The sequence below is a fragment of the Cherax quadricarinatus genome, chromosome 66 (genome assembly GCF_038502225.1).
Source record: "Cherax quadricarinatus isolate ZL_2023a chromosome 66, ASM3850222v1, whole genome shotgun sequence".
Taxonomy (NCBI): domain Eukaryota; kingdom Metazoa; phylum Arthropoda; class Malacostraca; order Decapoda; family Parastacidae; genus Cherax; species Cherax quadricarinatus.
The window spans coordinates 10,842,660-10,869,074 of NC_091357.1; the positions used below are offsets into that span (position 1 = coordinate 10,842,660).

General features: G+C 39.1%; 1 protein-coding gene across 5 annotated transcripts in view; it reads left to right on the forward strand.

Moving 5' to 3' along the window:
* The window catches only part of LOC128704174 (uncharacterized), a 119,158-nt gene that overhangs the window by 77,221 nt on the left and 15,522 nt on the right, over positions 1–26,415 (forward strand). For 4 of the 5 annotated variants that reach the window (XM_070099064.1, XM_070099062.1, XM_070099061.1 and 1 more), the window contains exons 2-10: positions 4,092–4,397; positions 9,240–9,363; positions 10,007–10,087; positions 10,590–10,742; positions 11,485–11,628; positions 11,854–11,973; positions 12,400–13,659; positions 15,063–15,251; positions 16,069–16,196. In XM_070099064.1, coding sequence (XP_069955165.1) covers positions 4,092–4,397; positions 9,240–9,363; positions 10,007–10,087; positions 10,590–10,742; positions 11,485–11,628; positions 11,854–11,973; positions 12,400–13,659; positions 15,063–15,251; positions 16,069–16,196 — 2,505 coding nt within the window. Of the gene's footprint in view, positions 1–901; positions 958–4,091; positions 4,398–9,239; positions 9,364–10,006; positions 10,088–10,589; positions 10,743–11,484; positions 11,629–11,853; positions 11,974–12,399; positions 13,660–15,062; positions 15,252–16,068; positions 16,197–26,415 lie in introns of those variants that run through there. The other variant, XM_070099065.1, reaches the window with a different exon arrangement.

The following is a 26,415-nucleotide window of genomic DNA, read 5'->3' on the forward strand; positions in this document are numbered from 1 at the left end:
CGTGTTTGCTTAAGACACCTGCTGTCCCTATTCACCCATCAGCACAAAATGGGTACCTTAGTGTGGGTCGCATCCTGGGGTAAAACTGGCCTAATTTGCCCGAAATGCTCAGCATAAGCGGCTTTCTATATACATGTAGTAGTATGTCATTGATGTCAGCTAGACCTGTATATCTTGTACATGTACTTGTAGAAATAAATTATTATTATAATCACGGGGGAGCGCTAAACCCGTAGGATTATACAGCACATGTGGGGGGGATGGAAGGGGGATAGACTCAATTCAAGGAACCGGATTATTATTATAATCAAAAAGAAGCGCTAAGCCACAAGGGCTATACAGCATCAAGGAACCGGAGCACAAATCCAATTCGCTAGATCAAGAGCCCCTCACCATGCAGAAATAAAGATGTTAATTATTATAACCTAGTACAAACCAAACCTAACTTAACGTAACCCAGCTAAACCAAACCTAATTCATTAAGAAATTTATAAACATTGTTACTCACATTTATTGTGTAGTTGTAAATTACGCTCATTTTGTTCACTCAAGTTGTGAATTACGGTGTAAAAGGTCGACACACGTATATTTCTCTCAGGAAACATTGCTTCGGTACTGATATTACTGGAACTATTTACCTTGCTGGACCTGCCAGATGAGTGACAATATTAGCCGCTGATTGGTTGTCCTTTCAATCTTATATTTTACCAAATGCATTTAACCTCCCATACAAATAATTTTTCTGCTAATATTTCCTCGGAAAAAAACATTTGTACGTGTAAGAAGTTACTCTGTTGGCTGGGCCGTGGATAAAGTGTTTGTTTTATATTATTATTATAATCATGGGGAGCACTAATTGTTTTATAAAAATAAAGGGTTTGTTCGGTGGAACTCCTGAACTAAATAGTCGAAGATTGTTCCACAACCTGTGTTTCTGCACTGTTGTCGGTAATGCAGGTTGGTAATGGTGTTTAAATTTAGCCTATCGGCTGCACTTGGGTTATTAGGGCTGCAGGGAACCTTTACGCCACCAGACAAGAATATTTTAATCTTTAAAACAGGAATTAAGTAAAACTTTAGCATATATACCATGCGACACACGTACTTCTCGATGTGTTTATCCTGTGTCGGCAGCACATTTGGACCCATTTCATTTTATGAAAAAAAACTGCGGAAAAAATGTACGATGTTGCATACTCAGCTCCCGATCCTACTGATGCCTCCAGCCGGTGAAGGGCTTTTGATCCAAGTCACCGAAACTATCCCATTTGAAAGGCAAGACTTGCCGACAGGTATGAATGGTAGTACCTGTCTTACGGAGCTATCCTTTCCTTTCCCTGCATCAAACCTGATTACTTCACCTTCCTCAGGCGCAGTATGACCCCTTCGGGCTCAGCGTATCACCATGAATATAACAACAGCAGCATCAACAACAAAGAAAACATATAACTTATAATAATATTAGGTCCATTTTTTCCATCCATGTCGGGAATCAATGTTATCATGTTAGTTACTAGTATGGAAGTAATGTGCAGGTTTGTGTAACTGGTAGAAACTAGCAGTCTATATAGCCTTAATGCTTTGTTTAAGATCATATAATCTCTGTGAATCTTCTTTCTTCTTCCGATGACCAGAGCTTTGGTAAGATGGGTAAGGAAGAAGGATGGGTAAGGATGGAAATATTGGAAAAGGGTGGGAGGGGGGAGAGAGGTAGGATATAAAAGGTAAGTGGCCCAACCACTTTGGTGTAATTTAAAAAGTGTATGTAAAATAAGATATGCTTTAAGGGGTATAATACTAACCCATCAGAGTCACATAGATATAACAGATATATAAGTACATGACTCTGAATTGGTAGTAATTATACAAGTTGCAATTTTTTTTTATTTTTTTTTTTTTTTTTTTTTTTTTTTTTTTTTTTTTTTTTTTTTTTTTTTTTTTTTTTTTGCGATTGCACAACGGATATTTATGCGACAATGAAGGCAATAATTTTCTGGCCAGTTTATGGAATTACGTGACAATGGCTTCTTACAGGTGGTGTCCAGCCATGGTAAATAGCATAATTTTTACATTAGATTGTTATATAAGATGTCTCCCTAATTGGGGGCGATGATTTTCTTAGTATACATAGAAGGGTTCTGGTGCTACCCAATCTTCTTCATCAGGGAGGTTGCTCAATATCATGGGTCGATGGTAATCGTCTTTATGTATAAAACGACGGACCCTCTGTGGGAGAGTCATTCTTTGAGTCCTGTGAGGAGTAGTATTGATTATATAATCCGTGGTATTTACCACTTGTATAGGATGTTCTCTATCTGGCATGTATAGTTCTTGCATTGAATAGAGTTGTTTCTTTTTTAGAGTGTCGAGGCGTACATTTATGGCAGTAATATCTTGTTGTATGTGTAAATCTGCCATTTTTACTGTCTCTCCTCCTGGTATCGGTAATGAAGCGAAGAGCTCTATTCTGGACCCTTTGTAGCCGTAGCATGTTGGTCTTTGTTGTTAATGACATTGAGACACAAGGGTATTCGAGTATTGGTCTTATTATCATTTTATACAGATGTTTTTTGACATGTTGAGGGGCTTGATTGAATCGAAAAAGACTGCTAAGACCGGCTTTGGCTATGTTGATCTTTTTAGTTACATGAGATGTTGAGTGGAGCAGCCTGTCTATTTCATATCCCAAAATCTTGTTAGGGTTTCTAATGGCTACAGGTGTACCTCTGATGGAGATACCCCCTTTATCTTCAATTGTTGATGCAAAACATCCTATCGTGCTAACAAGGACCTTGTCAGGATTAGTCGTAATTCTCCATTTCTTTTCCCAATTAGATGTTCTACGAAGTTCAATATTCATTTTTTCTATGACTCTCTCATACTTGTATTTTCCTGTTACCGGAGTTGATGAGACGACATGAATAACATCATCTGCAAACTGTGTCACAATTGTATCATTAAACTCTGGTTGAGGAAGGTCATTCACATAAATGTTGAATAGAATTGGACTTAGACAAGAACCTTGTGGGACACCAGCTGTCGGTATAAAAGGCTCTGCCGACCTGCCATGAAAGGTGGGAATGATTTTTCTTTGAGTTAAGAAATTATGTATTAATCTGAGAAAAGTCCAGTTATGGTCTGGTAGGTCAATGAGTTTGTAGATAAGGCCATCATGCCATAAGCTATCAAAAGCTTTATGAACATCTCTGGTGGTAATTAAGGCAAGATTGCCCTGATGTTTTAGACTTGCTACAGTATCGAAAATAACATTTATTGCATGATTGGTACCTCTGTGTTCTAAAGCCAAATTGTTTTTCAGTAAAAAAGTGATTAAACTCCATATAGTAGTTCAGTCTGTTGGAAATGACTTTCTCAAGAACTTTTCCAGTGACTTCAAGTAAAGATATAGGTCTATAGTTCCCAGGTTGGTGGAGGTCTTTATTGGGTTTACCAAGAAAGATCATCCTAGCAGTCTTAAAAACCACTGGAAAATGTCCTGAGGCCAAGATGGCATTAAAGATATTTACCAAAGACTGTTTACAATTTCTAGGTAGGAACTTTATCTGTTTCATTGTTATTCCAGTGAGGCCAGGGGCTCTATTTCGCATTCTTCCAATGACCTGACTCATCTCTAGTAATGTAATAGGTCTAGTAAGCGGGTGGGTATCTTCAAGAGTTGAAGTATCGATGGAAGGTAGTGGTTGTAGATCATCCAAGTTCTCATCTCTCCATTCATTTACCAACTGATAATGATTATTGTTAAATTGACGACTGTTATTGTGGGAGAGAATTTTCTCCCATACATCACCCATCAAATTAGCCTGGTCCTGTGGATCGTCAAGTTTAATTTCAACATCTTCATCATCCTCATCAGTGAAGGTATGAACTAGGTAGTTAGAGCCTTGTGCTTCTCTGTGAATGCGCGGCTTAGTGCATAATACTTGGTAGGCTGTTGCGCAGGCGCGGAGCTTAGAATGAACATTACTGTGAACTGTTGTTGTGGCTGACTATGCAGATTATTTCTGGTTATCATGTTATGTTGACTAAATGCACCTGAAGTATAACATGTACACACTCGACACTACTTTCAGAATGAATCGACGGACAATCTTCAGTAACCACTCCCTACCTTGCCTTCCCGGCGTCGCTACTGTTACAATGGCGCGAAGAACTGCTGCAGGTACTATCTGCTTATTTCTGATTATACTGACGTGCACGCCCGTCCTGAGCCTGGGTGTGATGGGCGGGGAGTACCCGGTTGTGCCGTGGGAGGACATGCGGGAAGAAGTGGAAGAGATGTTGGACAACATGAATCAATGTGTGCGGGAGGAGTCCCTCTGCTGGCACAATAACACCAAAGCAGCAGCCATCCTACACGATTCCCATGAATTGTGCAAGTATGTTGTCTGACTTGTATCCTCTGCTTTAAACACTGTGTTTAACTTGTATTCTATGCTCTAAGACACTCCTTCACTCCTCTTACATTGACTTGTATGCTCTACGTGAAGACATTACCTAGCCCCTCTAATTTGTATACTCTGAAGACACTCCTTGCCTCTAACAGCCTCTGGCTTATGTACTCTGCTTGAAGACTGCTACGAATACCATTATAACAGTAATTTCATACATGCTTATCTTTTTTTATATAATATCTAAGAGTAAATTGTAATGAGCTTCGGTGGCAATTTCAAAAGCCTGTTTATCCTTGCTAAAGTCTTTGATATTAACCACTGTAACCTTCAGATATTGTTTGAGAATATAAGTGACAGCAGTTACAGGTGATCTGTGGTTCACTGGTAAAAATGTTCGTTTTAAAACAAAGTTTCGGAATTCGATTCCTAGACAAGGCAAGATGTATGGCAATTCCTCTTGCACTGAAACCCCTGTTTACCTTGCAGTAAATAGGCTTCTGGCTTCTGAGTGTTAGTGGACTGTTATGGGTTTTATCATGGTGAATAATAATATACTTTAGATAGGACTTTGCTTTAAAATGAACTCTTAGTCTGGAAATTGTTATAAAAAATAATGAATGTATAAGTGTATGTATAAACATTACTTTTAGGTCGGCTTGGACAGTGTGGGTGGACAGTAGAATTCGCACAACACATCAACATATTTTTTAGACATCTCTAGTAACTCACGTCACTTGAATAATTAAGTGTTTCTGTTGAAGCTACTCAAATAATTCCTCGAATGCTGCACCTTTGTTGAATTCTCATTTGACCCACCTGATATTCTCTCTTAGTTGGGTGATGTCCTCCACTAGTGAAGGCTGCAGGCAGTGGAGACGTCGTGTTTGAGGGTAAAATTAGGTGTAAATATTATGCAGAGAATCTGAAGATTAGGAGGTGTGGGGTTACCAGATGTATTATTCAGAGGGATGAGGAAGGGTTTTTGGGGTGGTTTGAACATTTAGAAAGAATGTAGAAAAATAGGAGGGCGTATAAATTTAAGGTGGAGGAACCCAACTTCAGTGGGAAAAGACCAGTATGTCGAAAGAGAGAGCGCGCGCACACACATCTGCAACCACAAATAGGCGAGTACACGTTTCATATATAGAAACTGTGGAAAGGGACACTTGTGTACAGTTCAGGACACTTAAAGGAAACGTTTCTCCAGTCCTAATGATGAAGCTTATTAAAGGAAACGTTTCGCCAGTCCTAATGATGAAACCACTCGTGGTCAACCGTTTCCTTTAATAAATGTCCTCAACTGTGCACAAGTGTCCTCTTCCTATATATTTTGGGCTGATCAGTCTCGTTTTGCCTACCAGCAATAACTGTCACCATCACCATCTCCCCACCTATACCCCTTAAGGGAGGCTCCTTGACGCTGGTGAGAGGCTCTTGATCTAGGGAATTTGATCTGTGCCCCGGTTCCCAGAGTTAAGCCTGAATACCTTCCATCCCCCACCACATGCACTGTATAATCCTACGGGTTAAGCTGATGGAGTGGCAGGGAATTGAGGATTTGCTGAGGTTCTTGTTGACAGTGAGACAGGTTTCAAGTTTGAGGGTTAAAACGTTGGTGGGTGTGGTGTGGGGAAGGGGTGTCTTACAGGGGGTTGCCGTGTACCCCATGTATAACTGGCAGGTGATATGGAGGGACTTCAGGCTGCTTAGGATACCAGCAAGGGTCAGGGAGTGGGTATACCGTTTCCTCATGGGGGTAGTAGCATCCAAGCATGTGTTGCATAAAATGGGGTTGGTGAGGGAGGCAACATGCTTGTTCTGTGGGGAGGAGGAAACCGCCTATCATGTGGTATATTTTTGTCCGTCTTTGGGGGGGTGAGGGTCTGGATGGCGGGTGTTATCAGGCTGTTGGGGGGGGGGGGGAGTTGGTCGTTTCTTAGGACCTTGTCGATGGATGTCAGTGGGGTATCACGAGAAGTGGGAAGGGCTTTGATGTATGTTATGGCAGATTATTTGCATGTTTCTTGGGGAATGAGGCAGATTAAAGGGCAGTTGAGGATAAAAGCGTTAGCAGCAAGGTTCTATAGAACGATGTGTAGGAATAGATTAATATATGGGGGGCGTTGGGAGGCCAGTTTCTCGGTGGGTTATCGTAACCTCTCTGTGGCGAAACTCCTCCGGGATCATAGGGGCGGGCAAGGGGCAGGTCTCCTTTAATGTATGGTGGGCGTGGTAGGTTGTGGAGGTTGTGTTGTATGTGATGTGAGTGGGTATGTGAGGGCATCAATTTGTGACCTGGTTGTGTTCCTTGCGGGTTAATTCATATTTTTCGGTCAGTCACCCTGATTTCAGTTTAGTTCCACATGTAACGTAAATATACATTTTTGGTCTTAGGATAATTATTACACTCACTGTCAGGTACTGGTGGCTTAGGTATCTGTTCTGGTGGTTTATATAATGTCATGGACCTTGTGATGATTTACACTTTATGTGAAATTTATAAGAAGTACTGTGGTAATTTTATACCCATGTTAAATTTAATTGCTGTTCAATGAAATTGGTTGTGGGGCGCTGTGACCCTACATACTTGTACATTTGCACATTGGCATTGTTGTAAAATTAGTGGAATAAAATATGAAGTACAAATATGATGATCTGAGGTAAATGGGGGGGGGGGTTAGGTGAACTACCCAAAAATATTTGTTATTGAATGTTTTTCATTAATGTCTATATTGGGCATGGGAATGCGAGGAGGCTTAATAAATTGATTCGGTATTTTTAATATCTTATGTAAGTTAATGAACATGTACGACACTGATATAATTCCTGTGAATTTTGTGTGTTAGGTAAGACACATATGCAACAGTTAGACAACTTTATTCCGAAACGTTTCGCCTACACAGTAGGCTTCTTCAGTCGAATACAGAAAATAGGCAGGAACAGTAGAGATGTGAAGACGATGTAATCAGTCCATCACCCTTGTAGTCGTAGAATTTGAGGTTGTCAGTCCCTCGGCCTGGAGAAGTTCAGTTCCATAGTCAGGAACTGAACTTCTCCAGGCCGAGGGACTGACAACCTCAAATTCTACGACTACAAGGGTGATGGACTGATTACATCGTCTTCACATCTCTACTGTTCCTGCCTATTTTCTGTATTCGACTGAAGAAGCCTACTGTGTAGGCGAAACGTTTCGGAATAAAGTTGTCTAACTGTTGCATATGTGTCTTACTTAACAACCTGTCGGTATTGTATACCATTTTGATGTTCATCCTGTGAATTTTACTTTTCATAAGTCTTCTAATGCTATGTATCAACTTTTGTAATATGTGTATATGTAATATGTGAGTCCGTGACTATATCATGTGAAATGTTCTCATGGGTTAATGTCTATATTGGGCATGGGAATGCGAGGAGGCTTAATAAATTGATTCGGTATTTTTAATATCTTATGTAAGTTAATGAACATGTACGACACTGATATAATTCCTGTGAATTTTGTGTGTTAGGTAAGACACATATGCAACAGTTAGACAACTTTATTCCGAAACGTTTCGCCTACACAGTAGGCTTCTTCAGTCGAATACAGAAAATAGGCAGGAACAGTAGAGATGTGAAGACGATGTAATCAGTCCATCACCCTTGTAGTCGTAGAATTTGAGGTTGTCAGTCCCTCGGCCTGGAGAAGTTCAGTTCCATAGTCAGGAACTGAACTTCTCCAGGCCGAGGGACTGACAACCTCAAATTCTACGACTACAAGGGTGATGGACTGATTACATCGTCTTCACATCTCTACTGTTCCTGCCTATTTTCTGTATTCGACTGAAGAAGCCTACTGTGTAGGCGAAACGTTTCGGAATAAAGTTGTCTAACTGTTGCATATGTGTCTTACTTAACAACCTGTCGGTATTGTATACCATTTTGATGTTCATCCTGTGAATTTTACTTTTCATAAGTCTTCTAATGCTATGTATCAACTTTTGTAATATGTGTATATGTAATATGTGAGTCCGTGACTATATCATGTGAAATGTTCTCATGGGTGACGGCATTCATAATTATATACATGGTTTTTAGTTATAGTCATAATACTAAGTTCAATATTATGTCCTTTTTTTCTAAATATTATTGGTCATGTTGGCATAATCTATACATCTTATACTAAAGAGGAATTTTTTTTGTATTGTTAACAAGATAATATATTCAAGGTTTTAATTACGTTGGTTATTCGTGTTTGCGTTCACTGAACAATGGTATGATCTGGGGTTATGGGGGGGGGTTGTGGGTGTACTGGGGGGGAGGGGGTGTACTGCTCAAACATATTTTATTACATGTACTTAATGTGTATATTGCTGTTAGGAAGGGGTTATTGGAAAATTGTTTTTAATAAGTATTGCTTGCACAGTTTTTCTTTGTTTTTGTGTAAAGTAATTTTACATGTATGAGGTGTGTGCAGTGTACTGACATATTATTGTAACTTGAAATGATGTGATTGATGGCGGGTATAATATTGTGTAAACTTGTTCACACACGTGTTGCGGGTTGTACCGAGTCATTTGAAGAGAAAATTTTCTAATGGCAGTGTAGCACTTGTAGTGTTTTGTTTATGAGGATATGATTGTTTTTGTAGGCGAAATATCAGACACTGTATGCTTTATTTATTTATTGTAATGTGTATTTTAAATAAAATAAAAAAAAATCCTACGGGTTTAACGCTCCCCCATGATTAGAATAATTCCCACTTATACCTACCCTCACAACACACCTATAACTACTGTCATCATGACTCACTATGACTACCACGGTCAACAACTACCTTCCTACCTACAGGCCGTGCTGGTGCGACGAGGCTTGTTTCATCTACGGTGACTGCTGCAGGGACAAGGCTCAGGCGGACTGGGGCGACAGACTAGAGAACAGCGGCCGATACATTTGTGGCAGGATGAAATTTTCGGTCAGTGCGAAGACTCTACTAAGCAACAACTGTCGGTGACCAACAATGAGGGCAAACACTCACATAGCTAAACAAGCCTTTATTTGAGACAATATTTCGCTCAAGGAACGAAATATTGTCCCAGAGAAGCTTTTTCTGCTACGAATGTGTCATCAGTATTATTGTGGTTGAACGATGGTAGTACTTAATAATAATAATAATAATAATAATAATAATAATAATAATATCTTCATTTCTACCAGTACATGTATACAGGCCTAGCTGACACCAATGACGTACTACTACATAGAAAGCCGCTTGTTATGTAGAGCATTTCGGGCAGATTAGGTCAGTTTTGTCCCAGGACGCGAATCACACCAGTAGATTAACTCCCAGGTACCCATTTTACATTGGGCGTGTAAAGAAACGCCCAGTGTTTCTGCCCTCTCCATGTGAAGCGAGAGCTTTAAACACGTCCAATGTTTCTGGCCTCGGCGTGTGAAGCCAGAGCTTTAACCACCAGGCCACGGGGCACCCCTATTTTCCCACCATACTATCCTCGCATTTACAACATACCACCCCTATGCTTCCAGTATACTGTCACTGTTCTCGACATACTTTCCTCGTACTTTCATCAACATATTTCCCCGGCGTTTACCCACAGGATAAAAGGGGGCTACTGATGGTGAACTCCTGTCTACCAGAGTACATCGACCGGCCAGTCCATCACCTGTGTTCTCGCCAGGTATGTACGCTACTGATCTCGCCGAGAGTAAGCCAATTTTATTTTGCCCTTGGGTACATAACATGCAATTTTTTTACAATGGTTTTTGAGGGCACGCAAATGTATACAATGTAGGTTTAACTTACTATAAATGTTTCCATTTTAACCATCAGGGATTCTCCGAGGCTCTATAATTATAGTCCTCTGGAGTTCTCAGAGGTTCTATAATTAATTTCGGTTGTCACCCACAAGTTCTCCGAGGTTCTAATTAATTTCAGTTTTAACCCTTAGGAGCTCTGAGGTTCTGCAATTTAGTTTTTTGACCCTCTTGAATTCTCAAGAGGTTCTATAGTCAATTTCAGGTTTGACTTAGTTATGAGAGGTTCTATAAGTTTGTATTATGTCCATTATATTAGTACATAATGTATTATAATATGTACAGTAAGATGTACACAATTTACACTTCATTATGTGCACTCGGGAGTTCACTAATGTATGTCACTTCCTCGTTGAATGTGCACAGGTGCCTGAAGAGTCGTACAGCTACACGTTAGACGTGCCTGTCACCTCCCGCACGACCAACACCACCTACGTCAACTACCACTGTGCCGTGTGTAACAAAGACGCTGACGACCTCCACTCGTGGAACATCACCATCAAGTGCAACACCAAACAGGTAAACAATTGCAACACTCCTGTTTACCTCTTGCTCAGATGTTGATGGATCGGGAGATGATCGCCCACTCATTTCATTTGTTGAAAAACCGAATATCTTTGAAAAGGTATGCTCACGGAGTGTATGTATATATATATATATATATATATATATATATATATATATATATATATATATATATATATATATATATATATATATATATATATATATATATATATATATTATATAATATATATATATATATTATATATAATATATATATATATATATATATATATATATATATATTATATATAATATATATATATTATATATAATATATATATATTATATATAATATATATATAATGTATATTATATATATATATATATATATATATATATATATATATATATATATATATATATATATATATATATATATATATATATATATATATATATATATATATATATATATATATATATATCCTCCATGGGGAAGTGGAACAGAATTCTTCCTCCGTAAGCCATGCGTGTTGTAAGAGGCGACTAAAATGCCAGGAGCAAGGGTCTAGTAACCTCTTCTCCTGTATATATTACTAAATTTAAAGGGAGAAGCTTTTGTTTTTCCTTTTTTCCTTTTGGGCCATCCCGCCTCGGTGGGATACGGCCGGTGTGTTGAAAGAAGAAGATATATATATATATATATATATATATATATATATATATATATATATATATATATTGTTTCTATCAGATCATGAAGGAGTATAGCATGGAGGAGTTCATAAGGGTTGCCCAGTACCAGCCAGGGATGCGGCAGTGGCGACGCTACAAGTACCGCTATCCAGAGGACGAAGGAAACGACACACCCCTTGAGGTCATCAACTGCTACCTCGAGGTACACCGTCCATTAAGGCTGTCTTGAGGTATACCTTTGATAAGTGCTACTTTGAGGTACACATTCTGCAACTACTGCCTTGAGGTGCACCTTATACCTTCAATATATATGTATATTTTATCTATTATTAAATCACTTAATCGGTATCAAGTCATATCCTACCTCCCTTCCTCAAGAAGACGGGGATATAGAATGACAGTGTGCTTATTATCCATAACCGGGCAGGTGGCCGAGTTCGAGAAGCCAGAAATGTTTCCTGAGATGTACGGTGGGCGTCTGTGTGTGTACCCGAGGGGCAAGTGTCTCACCCAGTTCCGAGGCAGAGAGAAGAACTGCAAGGAGCAAGTAAGTGCCTCTACACTCATACATGTTGCTATTATCATTAGCATTATTAGTAGGAGTAGCAGCAGTAGTAGTAGTAGTATAAGAGATATGAACTAAATTTCATATTCCAATTTAGAAAATTAAAAATTCTTTTTTTTTTGTACACGGGTCTCTCTCTCTCTCTCTCTCTCTCTCTCTCTCTCTCTCTCTCTCTCTCTCTCTCTCTCTCTCTCTCTCTCTCTCTCTCTCTCTCTCTCTCTCTCTCTCTCTCTCTCTCCAGCATTACTGAAATTTATTAACACTAGCAAAATAACCATCTGCCACTGAGGATATGGAATAAAATATTCGTGAATTTAAGGCTGGAGCTACAAGTTGCATATCTGTCATAATTTTAAACTAGATTTTTCCACTTGTTATTTTGATTTGACCTGGTTTCTCTCTCACCAGGTGCGAGACTGTGACCCAGCTTGGCCTAACCAGCTGGATAAAGAGAAGTGTCGCCGATACTCTCAAATGGTTCAGTATAAAGATGGTAATCTTGTGACCGTCTTTAAGAACCCACACTGTGCCAAATGTAACTTTATCAATGTGTCGTCCAGTGCGCTGTCGTGTTTGCCTCCTCAGAAATATAACAAGTGTGTATCGATTAGGAGGCCTCCGATCAGTTTCCCTCTGTGCTTTTCAGTGCTAATGGACTTTAGGGAAGACAACTGTAATGCTGCTGATGAACTGTGGGATCCCATTCACCTGACATGTAAGAAAATTTATTGCGGGCAGCTCTATAAACTAGAAAATGGGGAATGTGTGAAGGACCTGGTAGCCTACCGCTCCGTAGAAAATTCCACCTTACTCGATCAGGCGTGTCCAAAGATAATGCTTTTTGAAAATGAGTACATTTTTCGAGATGATGGCTCTGTGCTTGTCAATGCCTCACAGAAAGTATACAAGACTGGTGAATACGAAATATTCAGTGAAAATTTTTTATTAATCTGCAATGATCACTATCAATATACAGCTGGGTTCACAGAGGTACATCAGCTGCTGACTCTCATTGTGTTGCTCCTCTCATTGACTGGGCTAGCACTACACATTATAATCTTCCTCCTGGTGCCACGCTACAGGAACCTACCAGGAAAAAACCTTTTCTGCCTCAGTTGTTGCCTCTTTGTTGCACACCTCATCTTCCTTACAGGAATGAGAGCAACCTTTAACCATGAAGTTTGCGTTTTCATTGCTGCCACTCTGCATTACTTTTGGCTCGCTTCCTTCTGCTGGATGAATGTTATGAGCGTTGATGTGTGCCGTACATTCACCAGTCAGCTCTACAGGGGCGACATAGATGCTCGTCGAACCTACATATTGTACTCCTTGTATGCCTGGAGCATCCCTGCGCTGGTTGTTACATTATCGCTCATCTTTGATAACGTTAATGCATTACCAGACTATCAGCCTAAGTATGCAACTGATATTTGTTGGATTAATAACCGCTATGGTCTGGGACTGTTCTTCCTTCTTCCGGTTGGAACCATTGTCCTAGAGAACACCATCCTCTTTTTTGTTACGTCTCGCGAGATATACAAGCAGGCCAAGGCAGCAAGGTATGCAAACACCCGTTCCCAGAGTGTTAAGGAAGGACACGTGGTTCATGGAACCAACAACACTACTGAGAAGATCCAGAAGCAAGGCCTTCCCAAGCAGATGACACAGGTATGTTTTCTATACATTACCGATCTATTAAAATCCTTCAAGGATTTTCCACAAACCCAACTATCAAAGTATGAACCAAATGACCTGTTTATTTATATATATATATATATATATATATATATATATATATATATATATATATATATATATATATATATATATATATATATATATATATATATATATATATATATCACTGCAAAAGCAGTGATTATGTGTGAGTGAGGTGAAAGTGTTGAATGATGAAAGTATTTTCTTTCTGGGGATTTTCTTTCTTTTTTGGGTCACCCTGCCTCGGTGGGAGAAGGCCGACTTGTTGATATATATATATATATATATATATATATATATATATATATATATATATATATATATATATATATATATATATATATATATATATATATATATATATATATGTCGTGCCGAATATGTAAAACTGGTCAATTAGCAAGAACTCATTTAAAATTAAGTCCTTTCCAAAATTTTCTCTTATACGTATTCCTGTTAACCCTTTGGGGCCTAGTTCCTAGGCCTTTTGTGTATCCATATGCTCTCGCGCTACCGTCCACAGGATGGATATGAGGTGCACAATAAACTAGCCACTTCGGTGGCAAAATCTAAAAATCTAAATCTTATACGTTCAAAGATATATTTTTTTCATTAATGTTAATGTAATTTTTTTTTAATTTTGCACCAAAAGAAACTTAGAAAACTTACCTAACCTTGTTATAACAAGAGCAATTTATTTTAGCCTAACCCAACAAAATATATTTTAAATTTGTTTACAGTAATTTAATACTAAACAAACAATGAAATATATTTTTTTCCTTAGGTTCAGAATGATTTTGGCGAAATTATTACATACAAATTTTCGCTTGTCCTATATGGCAAGATGAGCGTTGCTATTTAAGCCAAAATCGCAAGTTCTGCCTATTCGGCACGACATACATACATACATACATATATATATATATATATATATATATATATATATATATATATATATATATATATATATATATATATATATATATATATATATATATAATGTATATATATATATATATATAATGTATATATATAATGTGTATATATATATATATATATATATATATATATATATATATATATATATATATATATATATATAATATCGCATGTATTCAAGCATCTAACACTAACCACTGAAAGGTAAAAATATGGGTAAATGAATACATACTGAGTAGTAATGTTTGAAACATTTTATTCACCATCAAACATTCGTATGTAGTACGTAAAAAGAAAACAACAGTCGTGTCAGGGCACAAAGCATTTAATAGACTGCCGTTTCACACTTATTTGTCTACCAACCAACTAATTCATTTATAATGTATTTTAATATTCAGCAACTCTTTTGGCAGAACCGGAGGAGCTCAAAGGAGCGTGTGCGTCTAATACTGTACGTTAAGCTTGGGGTGATTCAAGGTCTCTCCTGGATGACAGGCTTTGTGGCTGTGTTCGCTAACATCCCAGCTTTCTGGTACCCTTTCACTGTCTTCAATGGTCTTCAGGGAGCTTTTATATTCATAGGATTTGACATGAAGAAAAAGGTAAGCAAATCCTTTTCACGTAGGCTAGTTTTTGTTCATAAAGTTTTCAGGGTGAAATGGCACTGGCATCAGTTGTCTCCCTCATTATACTCTTGAGACCAAGACAGTCCAGCCTTGATCATACTACGTAACTGATTCTTGCTAGTCATACTACATGAATATTATTATATTCATAGAGAAGCACAAAATTTATAAATTTTGTACAGCAGCTGTGGAATGGGAGATAATTAGGATTGATTCAAGGAAAGGGAGGGTGGTTGTAATTCTTTGGAACAAGACCCCTTCTACATTATTGCTGTTGTATTCACGGGGAAGAGCTATACCCGAAGAAGTTATACAATCATGCATCGGATGATAGTTCCAATTCTTTGGCTCAAAATTCGTTCACATTGAGGCCATACAAATTCAGTATAACGGTAGTTCGCAAGTACATGGCGAGCTTATTTCACACCATTATATAAGAGTGGAGAGTGAATAAAAAAAGATGTCTTATATTGATTAATGACTGAGGAACCGACAGGTAGATGAATAAGACACGTGCAACACTTTGGTGTCTTTATTATGTCGAGTCTGTCGACGTTATCAAGATTAACACATTTCATGGTTGGGCAACTAATTATCTCAAATCCCTCTTCACGTATTTCACCGTTTATTCCCTATATTGGATTGATAATGACTACTGGTGGGTGAAAGGTCGCCACATTGAAGGTATCCAGGTGTAGAACATGTCTTATTCATGTAAGAAAATATGGTCAGTTATAAAGATAACTGCAGTGTACAGTGCATCATCAGTTAAAAAGTATCCATTGTGGCGCAGGTTGGAGAGGCACTATGGGAGGCACTGATGAGGAAGCCTTGGAAAGACTACAGAGGTTCCAAAGATACCCGCATCACCACCGCTGGTCAGAGCTGTTCCAGTCAGAACCGGTCATCAAGATCATACAGGTGAGAGCTTTTGCCCCATTGTTGTACATGTGTCTCATATCAGCAAAGTAAACATATCAGAGCGAGCCTCGTTGTTACACCACAATTTTGCTCTAAATAAATTGTATTTGTATAATTTTAATCAGGAAGAAGCGCTAAATTTATGTATAAGGGTCTTATAGTGATGGCATTCTTACTTTCAAGAGGGGAAAGGGGAAGGGAGGTATGAGGTGTTTTAACACCACAAATGAAAGGAATTTATTAGAAATACTGAAATTACTTGACATATAAAAATACATATATACTGTACTGTGTTACTGGGAACTTAATAGCATAAAACAAATGAGAAGAAAATACACAGTGCCCATTTGACAAAATGATGCAGTAGGATATCAGCTTACCTTGATATATTATTGTAACCACAAACGAGTGGTATTGATCAATAATAACGTTACGACTAGCCAAGGACTCGAACCCATGATGTTTTGTCCTGCCGCATGGTGAGCGAAAACACATGACGCTCTAACCCACAGGACCAGGCAATCCTACAAAGAACCAAGCACCCAGCCAAGCTAGGTGTGTTACCCTTGGTCCGAGGACATACACACCACCGTATGTCCTCAGACCAAGGGTAACACACCTAGCTTGGCTAGGTGCTTGGTTCTTTGTAGGATTGCTTGGTCCTGTGGGTTAGAGCATCATGTGTTTTTGCTCACCATGAGGCAGGCCAAAACATCATGGGTTCGAATCCTTGGCTAGTTGCAGTGTTGTTATTTACCCTAATATAGTTTTAGCTAAGCCTTTTATAATTCTTACAACCAATTCCTCCATAGTGAACACCCCAGTATAATGATAGACCAAAACACATGCAGAATTCAAGACATTTATTGAGAGTGGCATATTCAGTTTTGAAGAAACCACTGATAAAACTAATAAAACCACTGTTTTATCAGTGTCTTGAACTGTGCACGTGTGTCTATCTGCATTCTGTCAGTGACACCATACCTGTTCTTCAGACAGTGACAGACCAGCCTCTCCACACATGTCCCAAGACCATAGCTAGCAGGTCCTCTCTCCAGGCAGATCTCACACTGAATATTTCTTCCCTGTCTTCTTAACTGTACATGAGGGCCCCACTTTACAATGTTTCACTAATACAGCGGTTTTCATTTATACCCATTCTTCATTCATTCAGACTTCCTGCAATAAATATATTCAATACTCACTATAAGCTAAGGATAAAAATACTGAAATGATAGAGAATTTTTTCACGATTGTAAAAAAAAAATCATGGAAAACTGACGGAATTATGCTCTCGCGAAGTTAGCGACCTCGGCGATATTTACAAATCGGCGATTTCGCCCACTTTGATCCCTATTTTCTGCTAATTCCATTGTTCCAGTCGACCAAACTCATTGCTATTTCTTTAGAACTCCTTTTTTTCTATCGATTAAGTACAAGAAACTGCCTATTTATCGATTTCAACTACCGAATAACGTGGTCAGAAATTTGCAATTTGGCCAATTTCACGAAAATTAAAAAAATGAGTTTCAAAATAAGGTCCAGAATGAACAATGCAGACATTCCTGACTCTAAATTAAGGTAAGTAATGTGTGAACTGTATATTCGTTGTTTAGGCCTGGCTGTATTGCTCAGTTAATATATAAGAACATGAGAAAGAAGGAACACTGCAGAAGGCCTACTGACCCATGCAAAGCAGGTCCATGCCACCCCCCGGCCTAGAGCAGTGACCTCCTAGTCAGGTCACTTCCACTTAAGGAAGGAGCACAGCACCAGACCTGGTAGCCCAAGCTAGTCAGGTCCAACTCACACCCACTCGTGTATTTATCCAACCTATTTTTAAAACTACACAAGGTCTTAGCTTCTATGACGGCACTAGGGAGTTTGTTTCACTCATCCACAACTCTATTACCAAACCAGTGCCTTCCTATGTCCTTCCTGAATCTGAACTTTTCCAACTTTAAACCATTGCTGCAAGTCCTGTCTTGGCTGGATATTTTCAGCACGCTATTTACATCCCCTTTATTTATTCCTGTTTTCCATTTATACACTTTAATCATATCCCCCCTAATTCCACGCCTTTCTAGAGAGTGCAGATTCAGGGCCCTCAGTCTGTCCTCATAGGGAAGATTTCTGATACATGGGATCAACTTTGTCATCCTCCTCTGTACGTTTTCCAGTGCATTTACATCCATTCTGTAATATGGTGACCAGAACTGTGCAGCATAATTTAAATGAGGCCTAACCAAGAAACATAACCTGCTGTAGCCCAGAACATAACCCGCTGTATAAGTGGGGCCTGCCTATATAAAGGCCTAATACACCACCCATCTTTGGCTGTTTCTCATGGAAAACAGTCACTGAAAAAAGGCTATGACTCACTTTACAGCAGTAGCCCGGAACATAACCTACTGTATAAGCAGGGCCTGCCTGTTTAAAGGCCTAGTACACCACCCCCATCCTTGGCTGTTTCTCATGGAAAAAAGTCACCACGTAGAGCTGTGAGGGTGATGATCCCACACCAACTCCAGGAAGTCAGGGATTAACACTTTTGAGGCTGTACTCTTGTATCCTCACAACAGATATTTAAGGCTGTATTCTTGTATTTTCACAACAGATATTGGAGACAACAGTCCCAATGCATCACACTGGGAAATGGGAGATATTCAGGTCTGGTCCAAGGAAAGGAAGGATAAAAGCTCACTGGCACCAAGATATCAACCTCTTTGGAGAGGCCCTGGACAGTTTTCCCTATCAAAGCCTCTGGACTCCGTAGTATGTTGTTAGGTCAAATAATAGATTGAAGGTGTTCATTTTTATTTTTAGTAATCGCACACTTAATTATTGGCATGTCTTATGCCTCTATGCCCTCATTTTGTTGTTTTATTAAAATATCTTAAGAATCTAATTAGTACAGCCTTTTGATTATTATGTACAGTACTTCTGAGTAGGAGAAAGTGGAGATAAAAGTGAGTCTGACAATATTTATTTCCCCAACGTTCAAGTGACTTTGATGAAGAGAGCTGGAATAAAAATTTGGAGAGTCAGCTGGAACTAGTTGACATAAGTGTGAACCATCAGGGTGTGGGTGGTGTAGCATGGGACAGGAGAGCGATGCTTACTCAACCAATCACGTCCCCTACCAGAGCAAGGTGTGATTGTCATCACATAGTGAAGTAGTATATTACTGCTATGCTATCAGTTACATCGGTGTAGTGCCTGTAATATTTCTTAACTGTTAAATTACAGAATGTGTTGTATGCATTTTTTATATATGTATTAAATATTTGTACAGCACTAATAATAACTTATTAGTGCTGTTCTTTATAGTAAAACAGGTCACTCCTGCTCAGTGACAATGAGGAATTCTACAGAAAATCTGTATTTAAGTGAATTTACTTTAAACAACCTCCATTTTCTCATGGACCTCTATTATATTGCAGTGTGTACCTAAAAAACTAAATTACAGTGTGCCTTTCCTCTTAAAATAACATTTTTATGAAAAAAATATGCAAAGATTTGATTATTCACAGGTTTTTCATGTAGAATAAAAGTCTGAAGGAAGTTACATTTTATTTTGTAAAATATAAAATAATATTTTACATTTTCATTTCATTTAATATTTTAGGAAACATGAATGGTGTATCGTAGCATTAATCATAACAAGCACACAAATAGATAAACTCTCGATATCTGCGATTCCGCCTAATTTACACTCACCCAAATGACTGTCAACATAAAATTCCTAATATAGCTACTGCCTAATAAATCTTAAGTTAGCCTTAAGTTTGCCTAAGAAACTCTCCCAAAATAAAAGCTTTAATAGAAACAGTGTACCATGCCAAGACTTAAGATAAGATTTCGTTCGGATTTTTAACCCCGGAGGGTTAGCCACCCAGGATAACTCAAGAAAGTCAGTGCGTCATCGAGGACTGTCTAACTTATTTCCATTGGGGTCCTTAATCTTGTCCCCCAGGATGCGACCCACACCAGCCGACTAACACCCAGGTACCTATTTGCTGCTAGGTGAACAGGACAACAGGTGTAAGGAAACGTGTCGAAATGTTTTCACCCGCCGGGAATCGAACCCGGGCCCTCCGTGTGTGAAGCGGGAACTTTAGCCACCAGGCCACTAAATTTACTAATTGTAATATTGTTATATGTTTTGTACTACCTCATTATTATAAATCTAATTACTTCAGTTACCTAGTATGCAGTAAGATTTATTAAAAAGCACTGCTCCATAACCTGTGTCAATATAGAGTAAGAATTAGGCTTAGTCTGCCCGAAATGCCTAGGCATGCTAGAGGCCTTCCTTGTAATTAATACTGTTTTATAATATGTAAACCATACATTGTAAGCTTTGCAAGGAAATAAACATTTATTATTATTATAATACTGAATAGTTAATAAATAGAACACATAGGCAACACCTGGGTATCTTTATTTGAGGAATCTTCAAGGCTTAAGTGGTATACATTGAAGGACTAATTACCTCGACTTCTACTGTTTCCAGTTTCATCATCTTCAGTAACAGGTAATGCCCATGTGTCTTATTCACCATGAATGGCACCAAAAACAAGGGACATAAGAGGAGGAGGTTGTTACTGTTGATGTGACCACTATGCAACCAGTGTGGTCCCACTATGGTGGCACTGCACTGGTCATAGTGGGGTGTGGACATCTTACTCTACTTCTCTGAGCATCGTTACTTTTTAGTTAAATATTTTTATTATGCACCCCACAGGATGGGTATGGTGTGCATAATAAAGATATTAAACTAACTAGTGTTCAATTCCATAGCCTTGATCAGTGTGAATCTGAGGCATGGGAATTGAGGCTGTTATATTGTTGTAAGAAGTCAGGTGCAGAAGTAGGAGCTGGGGAACTCACCACCTCAAAATTACTTGTTCAAGGCTTGAGGGACTGGTCACCTCACACTTAACCTCTCTGCTGCTTCAACTTTCTCAACTGAAGAAACATGAGTAGGTAAAACTAATCGATACCAAACTTTTGCACGTGTCTTACCCATCTTGTGTGTGTGTGGAAAAAGACACTTATGTACAGTTCAGGACATTTATTAAAGGAAACGTTTCGCCACCAGTGGCTTCTTCAGTCCTAATACAGAGAAAACTATGAAAACGCGTACATATAGTGGCAGGACTCAGGTGAAGTGTTCTGTGGGTAGAGGTGGTAGTAGTGGAACTAAGCAGGTGAGACGGATGGCTACAACAGAGGGACCTGTTGACACAGCAAGTCCCTCTGTAGCCATCTGTCTCACCTCCTTAGTTCCACTACTACTACTACCACCTCTACCCACATGACACTTCACCTGACTCCTGCCACTATATATACACGTTTTCTTAGTTTTCTCTGTACCCTGAACTGTACATAAGTGTCTTTTTCCACAGCTTGTCGGTATCACCATACCATTTCCTTACCCATCTTGTTGGTATGATATGCCATTAAAATAATACATACTTTAGACACCAGCCTGGTCAGCCCACTTCTGTCTGACACACCGGTGGCCTGGTGGCTAAAGCTCCCGCTTCACACATGGAGGGCCCGGGTTCGATTCCCGGCGGGGTGAAAACATTTCGACACGTTTCCTTACACCTGTTGTCCTGTTCACCTAGCAGCAAATAGGTACCTGGGTGTTAGTCGACTGGTGTGGGTCGCATCCTGGGGGACAAGATTAAGGACCCCAATGGAAATAAGTTAGACAGTCCTCGATGACGCACTGACTTTCTTGGGTTATCCTGGGTGGCTAACCCTCCGGGGTTAAAAATCCGAACGAAATCTTATCTTATCTATACGCAATCACCACTCGATCTCAAACACATTTTATCAGCCACACCTTTTACTATGTCTCCCTACTCAGATCCTTGAAATAAGAAGTGTTAAAAGTAATGGGTGAAAATAGGGTTTACTTGGTATGGTTATACTGTATAGGAATAGGGGAGCTTGACTTTTAGGTATCTGAGGTTAATAATGCAAAAAATTCTTAAACTCAAAACTCATACATTCCTTGTGTTCCAGCATGTTTTTTTGTGTACATCCTGGAAGCTCTCAAAACTCAGCCATGCTAGTGTGTCACTAACACATTTACAATTATGCGGGGTATTTTGTTGTTATTTGCATTGCTGTATCTTTTATCTTTAAATGAATTTATGTTAACCAGTGTCATTAAAAGGGCATGAAAGGGCATGACATATATGCAGCATCTCTCATCTGAATTCTTTTAAACCTTCCAAAATCACAATTTAAAGAAAGAGGCACAATACCGTGACTGTAACAAGACACAAATAACCCGCACGTAGGAGAGATGAGCTTACGACGACATTTTGGCCCGACCTTGACCATTTACAGTAGTGACTGTAAATGGTCCAAATTGGACCGAAACGTTGTCGAAAACTCCTCTCTCCCATGTGTGGGTTATTTATATATTGTCAGAATTTAAAGTTTGATTTCAAAATGAATTCTGAAACTATATTTTCCTATTACATCTGACACCTAATAAAGCACCATATTAAGTTTCTGGATCAACTTAACATGGTACTTTATTAGGTGTTATATTACTAATACAAAGGGCATGTTGATATCACTCATTGTGTAGACGTTGTTCCCTTCAATATTTGAATTTTAGTACTGTAATGCAATAGTAAAAGAGTGTTAATGTAGTGTACCACTGTACTAACAGTAGCAAAATAATGCTGACTTTATATCTGGAGTGGTTTCGTAAATTACAAATATGTACAGCAAAGTATATGAAGTTATTGGATTATATTGGTTACTAAATGTACAGCAGCAGTATCAAGGGAAGGGCTGAAGGGGTCTCCAAAGTTCCAACAGCCCCCAAATAATAATTATAAACAAATACAGCGTCTCCTCACTTAACGACGGAGTTATGTTCCTGAGACCACGTCGGTAAACGAATTCGTCACTAAGTGAGGAGCATACTACAGTGGTAGCGAGTTTGTGTCAACCATCTCTGATGTTGTTTTAATGTCACCCTTGCACCATTTATAACATTTCTGGTTTATTTGTAAATGTTTACAGTAATGTACTGTACAGTGGACCCCCGCATACCGTTGGCCTTACATAACGTTAAATCCGCATACCGATACATTTTATCGCTAAGATTTTGCCTCGCATACCGCCAAAAAACCCGCTCAACGCTGTTCGTCCGAGACACGTCTAATGTGCAGCCTGAGCCAGCCTCACATGTTCCGCCAGTGGCATTGTTTACCAGCCAACCTCCGTGGTAACATCCAAGCATACAATCGGAACATTTCGTATTATTACAGTGTTTTTGGTGATTTTATCTGCAAAATAAGTGACCATGGGCCCCAAGAAAGCTTCTAGTGCCAACCCTACAGCAATAAGGGTGAGAATTACTATAGAGATGAAGAAAGAGATCATTGATAAGTATGAAAGTGGAGTGCATGTCTCCGAGCTGGCCAGGTTGTATAATAAACCCCAATTAACCATCGCTACTATTGTGGGCAACAAAACGGCAATCAAGGAAGCTGTTCTTGCCAAAGGTTCAACTGTGTTTTCGAAACAGAGATCGCAAGTGATGGAAGATGTTGAGAGACTCTTATTGGTATGGATAAATGAAAAACAGATAGCAGGAGATAGCATCTCTCAAGTGATCATAAGTGAAAAGGCTAGGAAGTTGCATGAGGATTTAATTAAAAAAATGCCTGCAACTAGTGATGATGTGAGTGAATTTAAGGCCAGCAAAGGTTGGTTTGAGAGATTTAAGAAGCGTAGTGGCATACATAGTGTGATAAGGCATGGTGAGGCTGCCAGTTCGGACCACAAAGCAGCTGAAAAATATGTGCAGGAATTCAAGGAGTACATAGACAGTGAAGGACTGAAACCTGAACAAGTGTTTAATTGTGATGAAACAGGCCTGTTTTGGAAGAAAATGCCAAGCAGGACCTACATTACTCAGGAGGAAAAGGCACTCCCAGGACATAAGCCTATGAAAGACAGGCTTATTCTGTTGATGTGTTCCAATGCTAGTGGTGATTGCAAAGTGAAGCCTTTATTAGTGTATCACTCAGAAACTCCCAGAGCGTTCAGGCAAAAGAATATCCTCAAGGCTAATTTGTGTGTGCTGTGGAGGGCAAACAGTAAGGCATGGGTCACTAGGGACTTTTTCTATGACTGGTTACACCATGCATTTGCCCCCAATGTGAAAGATTACCTAACTGAAAAGAAATTAGACCTTAAGTGCCTCCAGGTGTTAGACAATGCCCCTGGTCATCCTACAGACGTGGCAGAGCGACTTTATGGGGACATGAGGTTCATTAAGGTGAAGTTTTTGCCTCCTAGTACCACTCCTCTCCTGCAGCCCATGGACCAGCAGGTTATTGCAAACTTCAAAAAACTGTACACAAAAGCTCTGTTTGAAAGGTGCTTTGTAGTGACCTCAGAAACTCAACTGACTCTAAGAGAGTTTTGGAGAGAGCACTTTAATATCCTCAATTGTGTAAACCTTATAGGTAAGGCTTGGGAGGGAGTGACTAAGAGGACCTTGAACTCTGCTTGGAAGAAACTGTGGCCAGAATGTGTAGACCAAAGGGATTTTGAAGGGTTTCAGGCTAACCCTGAGAGGAGTATGCCAGTTGAGGAATCCATTGTGGCATTGGGAAAGTCCTTGGGGTTGGAGGTTAGTGGGGATGATGTGGAAGAATTGGTGGAGGAGGACAATGAAGAACTAACCACTGATGAGCTGCTAGATCAACTTCAACAGCAAGAGGCCAGACCTGAGGAAACTGGTTCGGAGGAGGGGAGAGAGAAATTGAAGAAGTTGCCTACTACAAAAATTAAGGAAATCTGTGCAATGTGGCTGAAAGTGCAAACCTTTTGGATGAAAATCACCCTCACACAGCTATTACAAGCCGTGCTGGTGACTATTACACTGACAATGTTGTGAAACACTTTAGGGAAGTCATAAAGGAACGAGAGGTACAGGCCACTATGAACAGATATGTTGTGTGACAGAAGTCCAGTGACTCTGAAGCTGGTCCTAGTGGCATTAAAAGAAGAAGGGAAGTAACCCCAGAAAAGGACTTGACACCTCAAGTCTTAATGGAAGGGGATTCCCCTTCTAAACACTAAGACTCTCTCCTCCTCCCATCCCATCAATCATCACCAGATCTTCAATAAAGGTAAGTGTCATGTAACTGTGCATGCCTTTTTCAGTTTGTGTGTATTAAAATTAATATTTCATGTGGTAAAATTTTTTTTTCATACTTTGGGGTGTCTTGCACGGATTAATTTGATTTCCATTATTTCTTATGGGGAAAATTCATTCGCATAACGATAATTTCGCATAACAATGAGCTCTCAGGAACGGATTAATATCGTTATGCGGGGGTCCACTGTATATTGAAATAAACAAAATAGAGGAAATCAGCTCTAATATACATTATTTAGGTATGAATACTGGTCAGAGAGCCCATTGTAAGTCTGAGGCATCGGTAAACGAGTACATCACTAAGTGAGGAGAGGCTGTAATTAACAAATATAACAATGCTTCAAGACAAGTTCCCTAGCTCCCCCTCTTCCAACCAGATTGCCACCCCTCAGCCCCTCCTCTATAAAACTTCTGGAGTCACACTTGAAAATGTAGTTAGAAATTTATCATTTTTCTTTGTTTAGAGGAAAAATTTAAGTATATTTCAGTTACCCCTTGATTTAACAGACTTTGGAAATACAGGACAAAATCTGCTGGGTTATTTGATTCATAATCAACAGACTAAGTACATTGGTTACAGAATTGTCCAGTCACAGTTACTGTCCACCTGCTCTCCCCTCTACTGTAATCGATTAAATCAAGGGCTTGCTGTATGCTCACTCTCTGTTAACATTGTTATTGGGAAAACTAACATGCAGAACCAAAGCTTTCTATCTTCCTGAACACAGGTGTAGAGAAAGAGAGAGAGAGAAGCAGGATGTGTATCATCCATACCCTATGTACACATTTCTGTTTTGTTTTCTTGATCTTATTCATCTTTGTGTTAATTTGAACTTCTTTTATTTTGGTAATAAAAACACTAGTAAACAAAAGAATCTTTATTATTAGAGATATTTGATGTTTCTTTCACATGTAGTGAACTTTCTCAGGTGAATCTAGAAAATCAAAGACATTCTCATGTACAGTATACAGCAGGGAAGAAGGTTGTGCATCAGGTGAAGGTGGAGG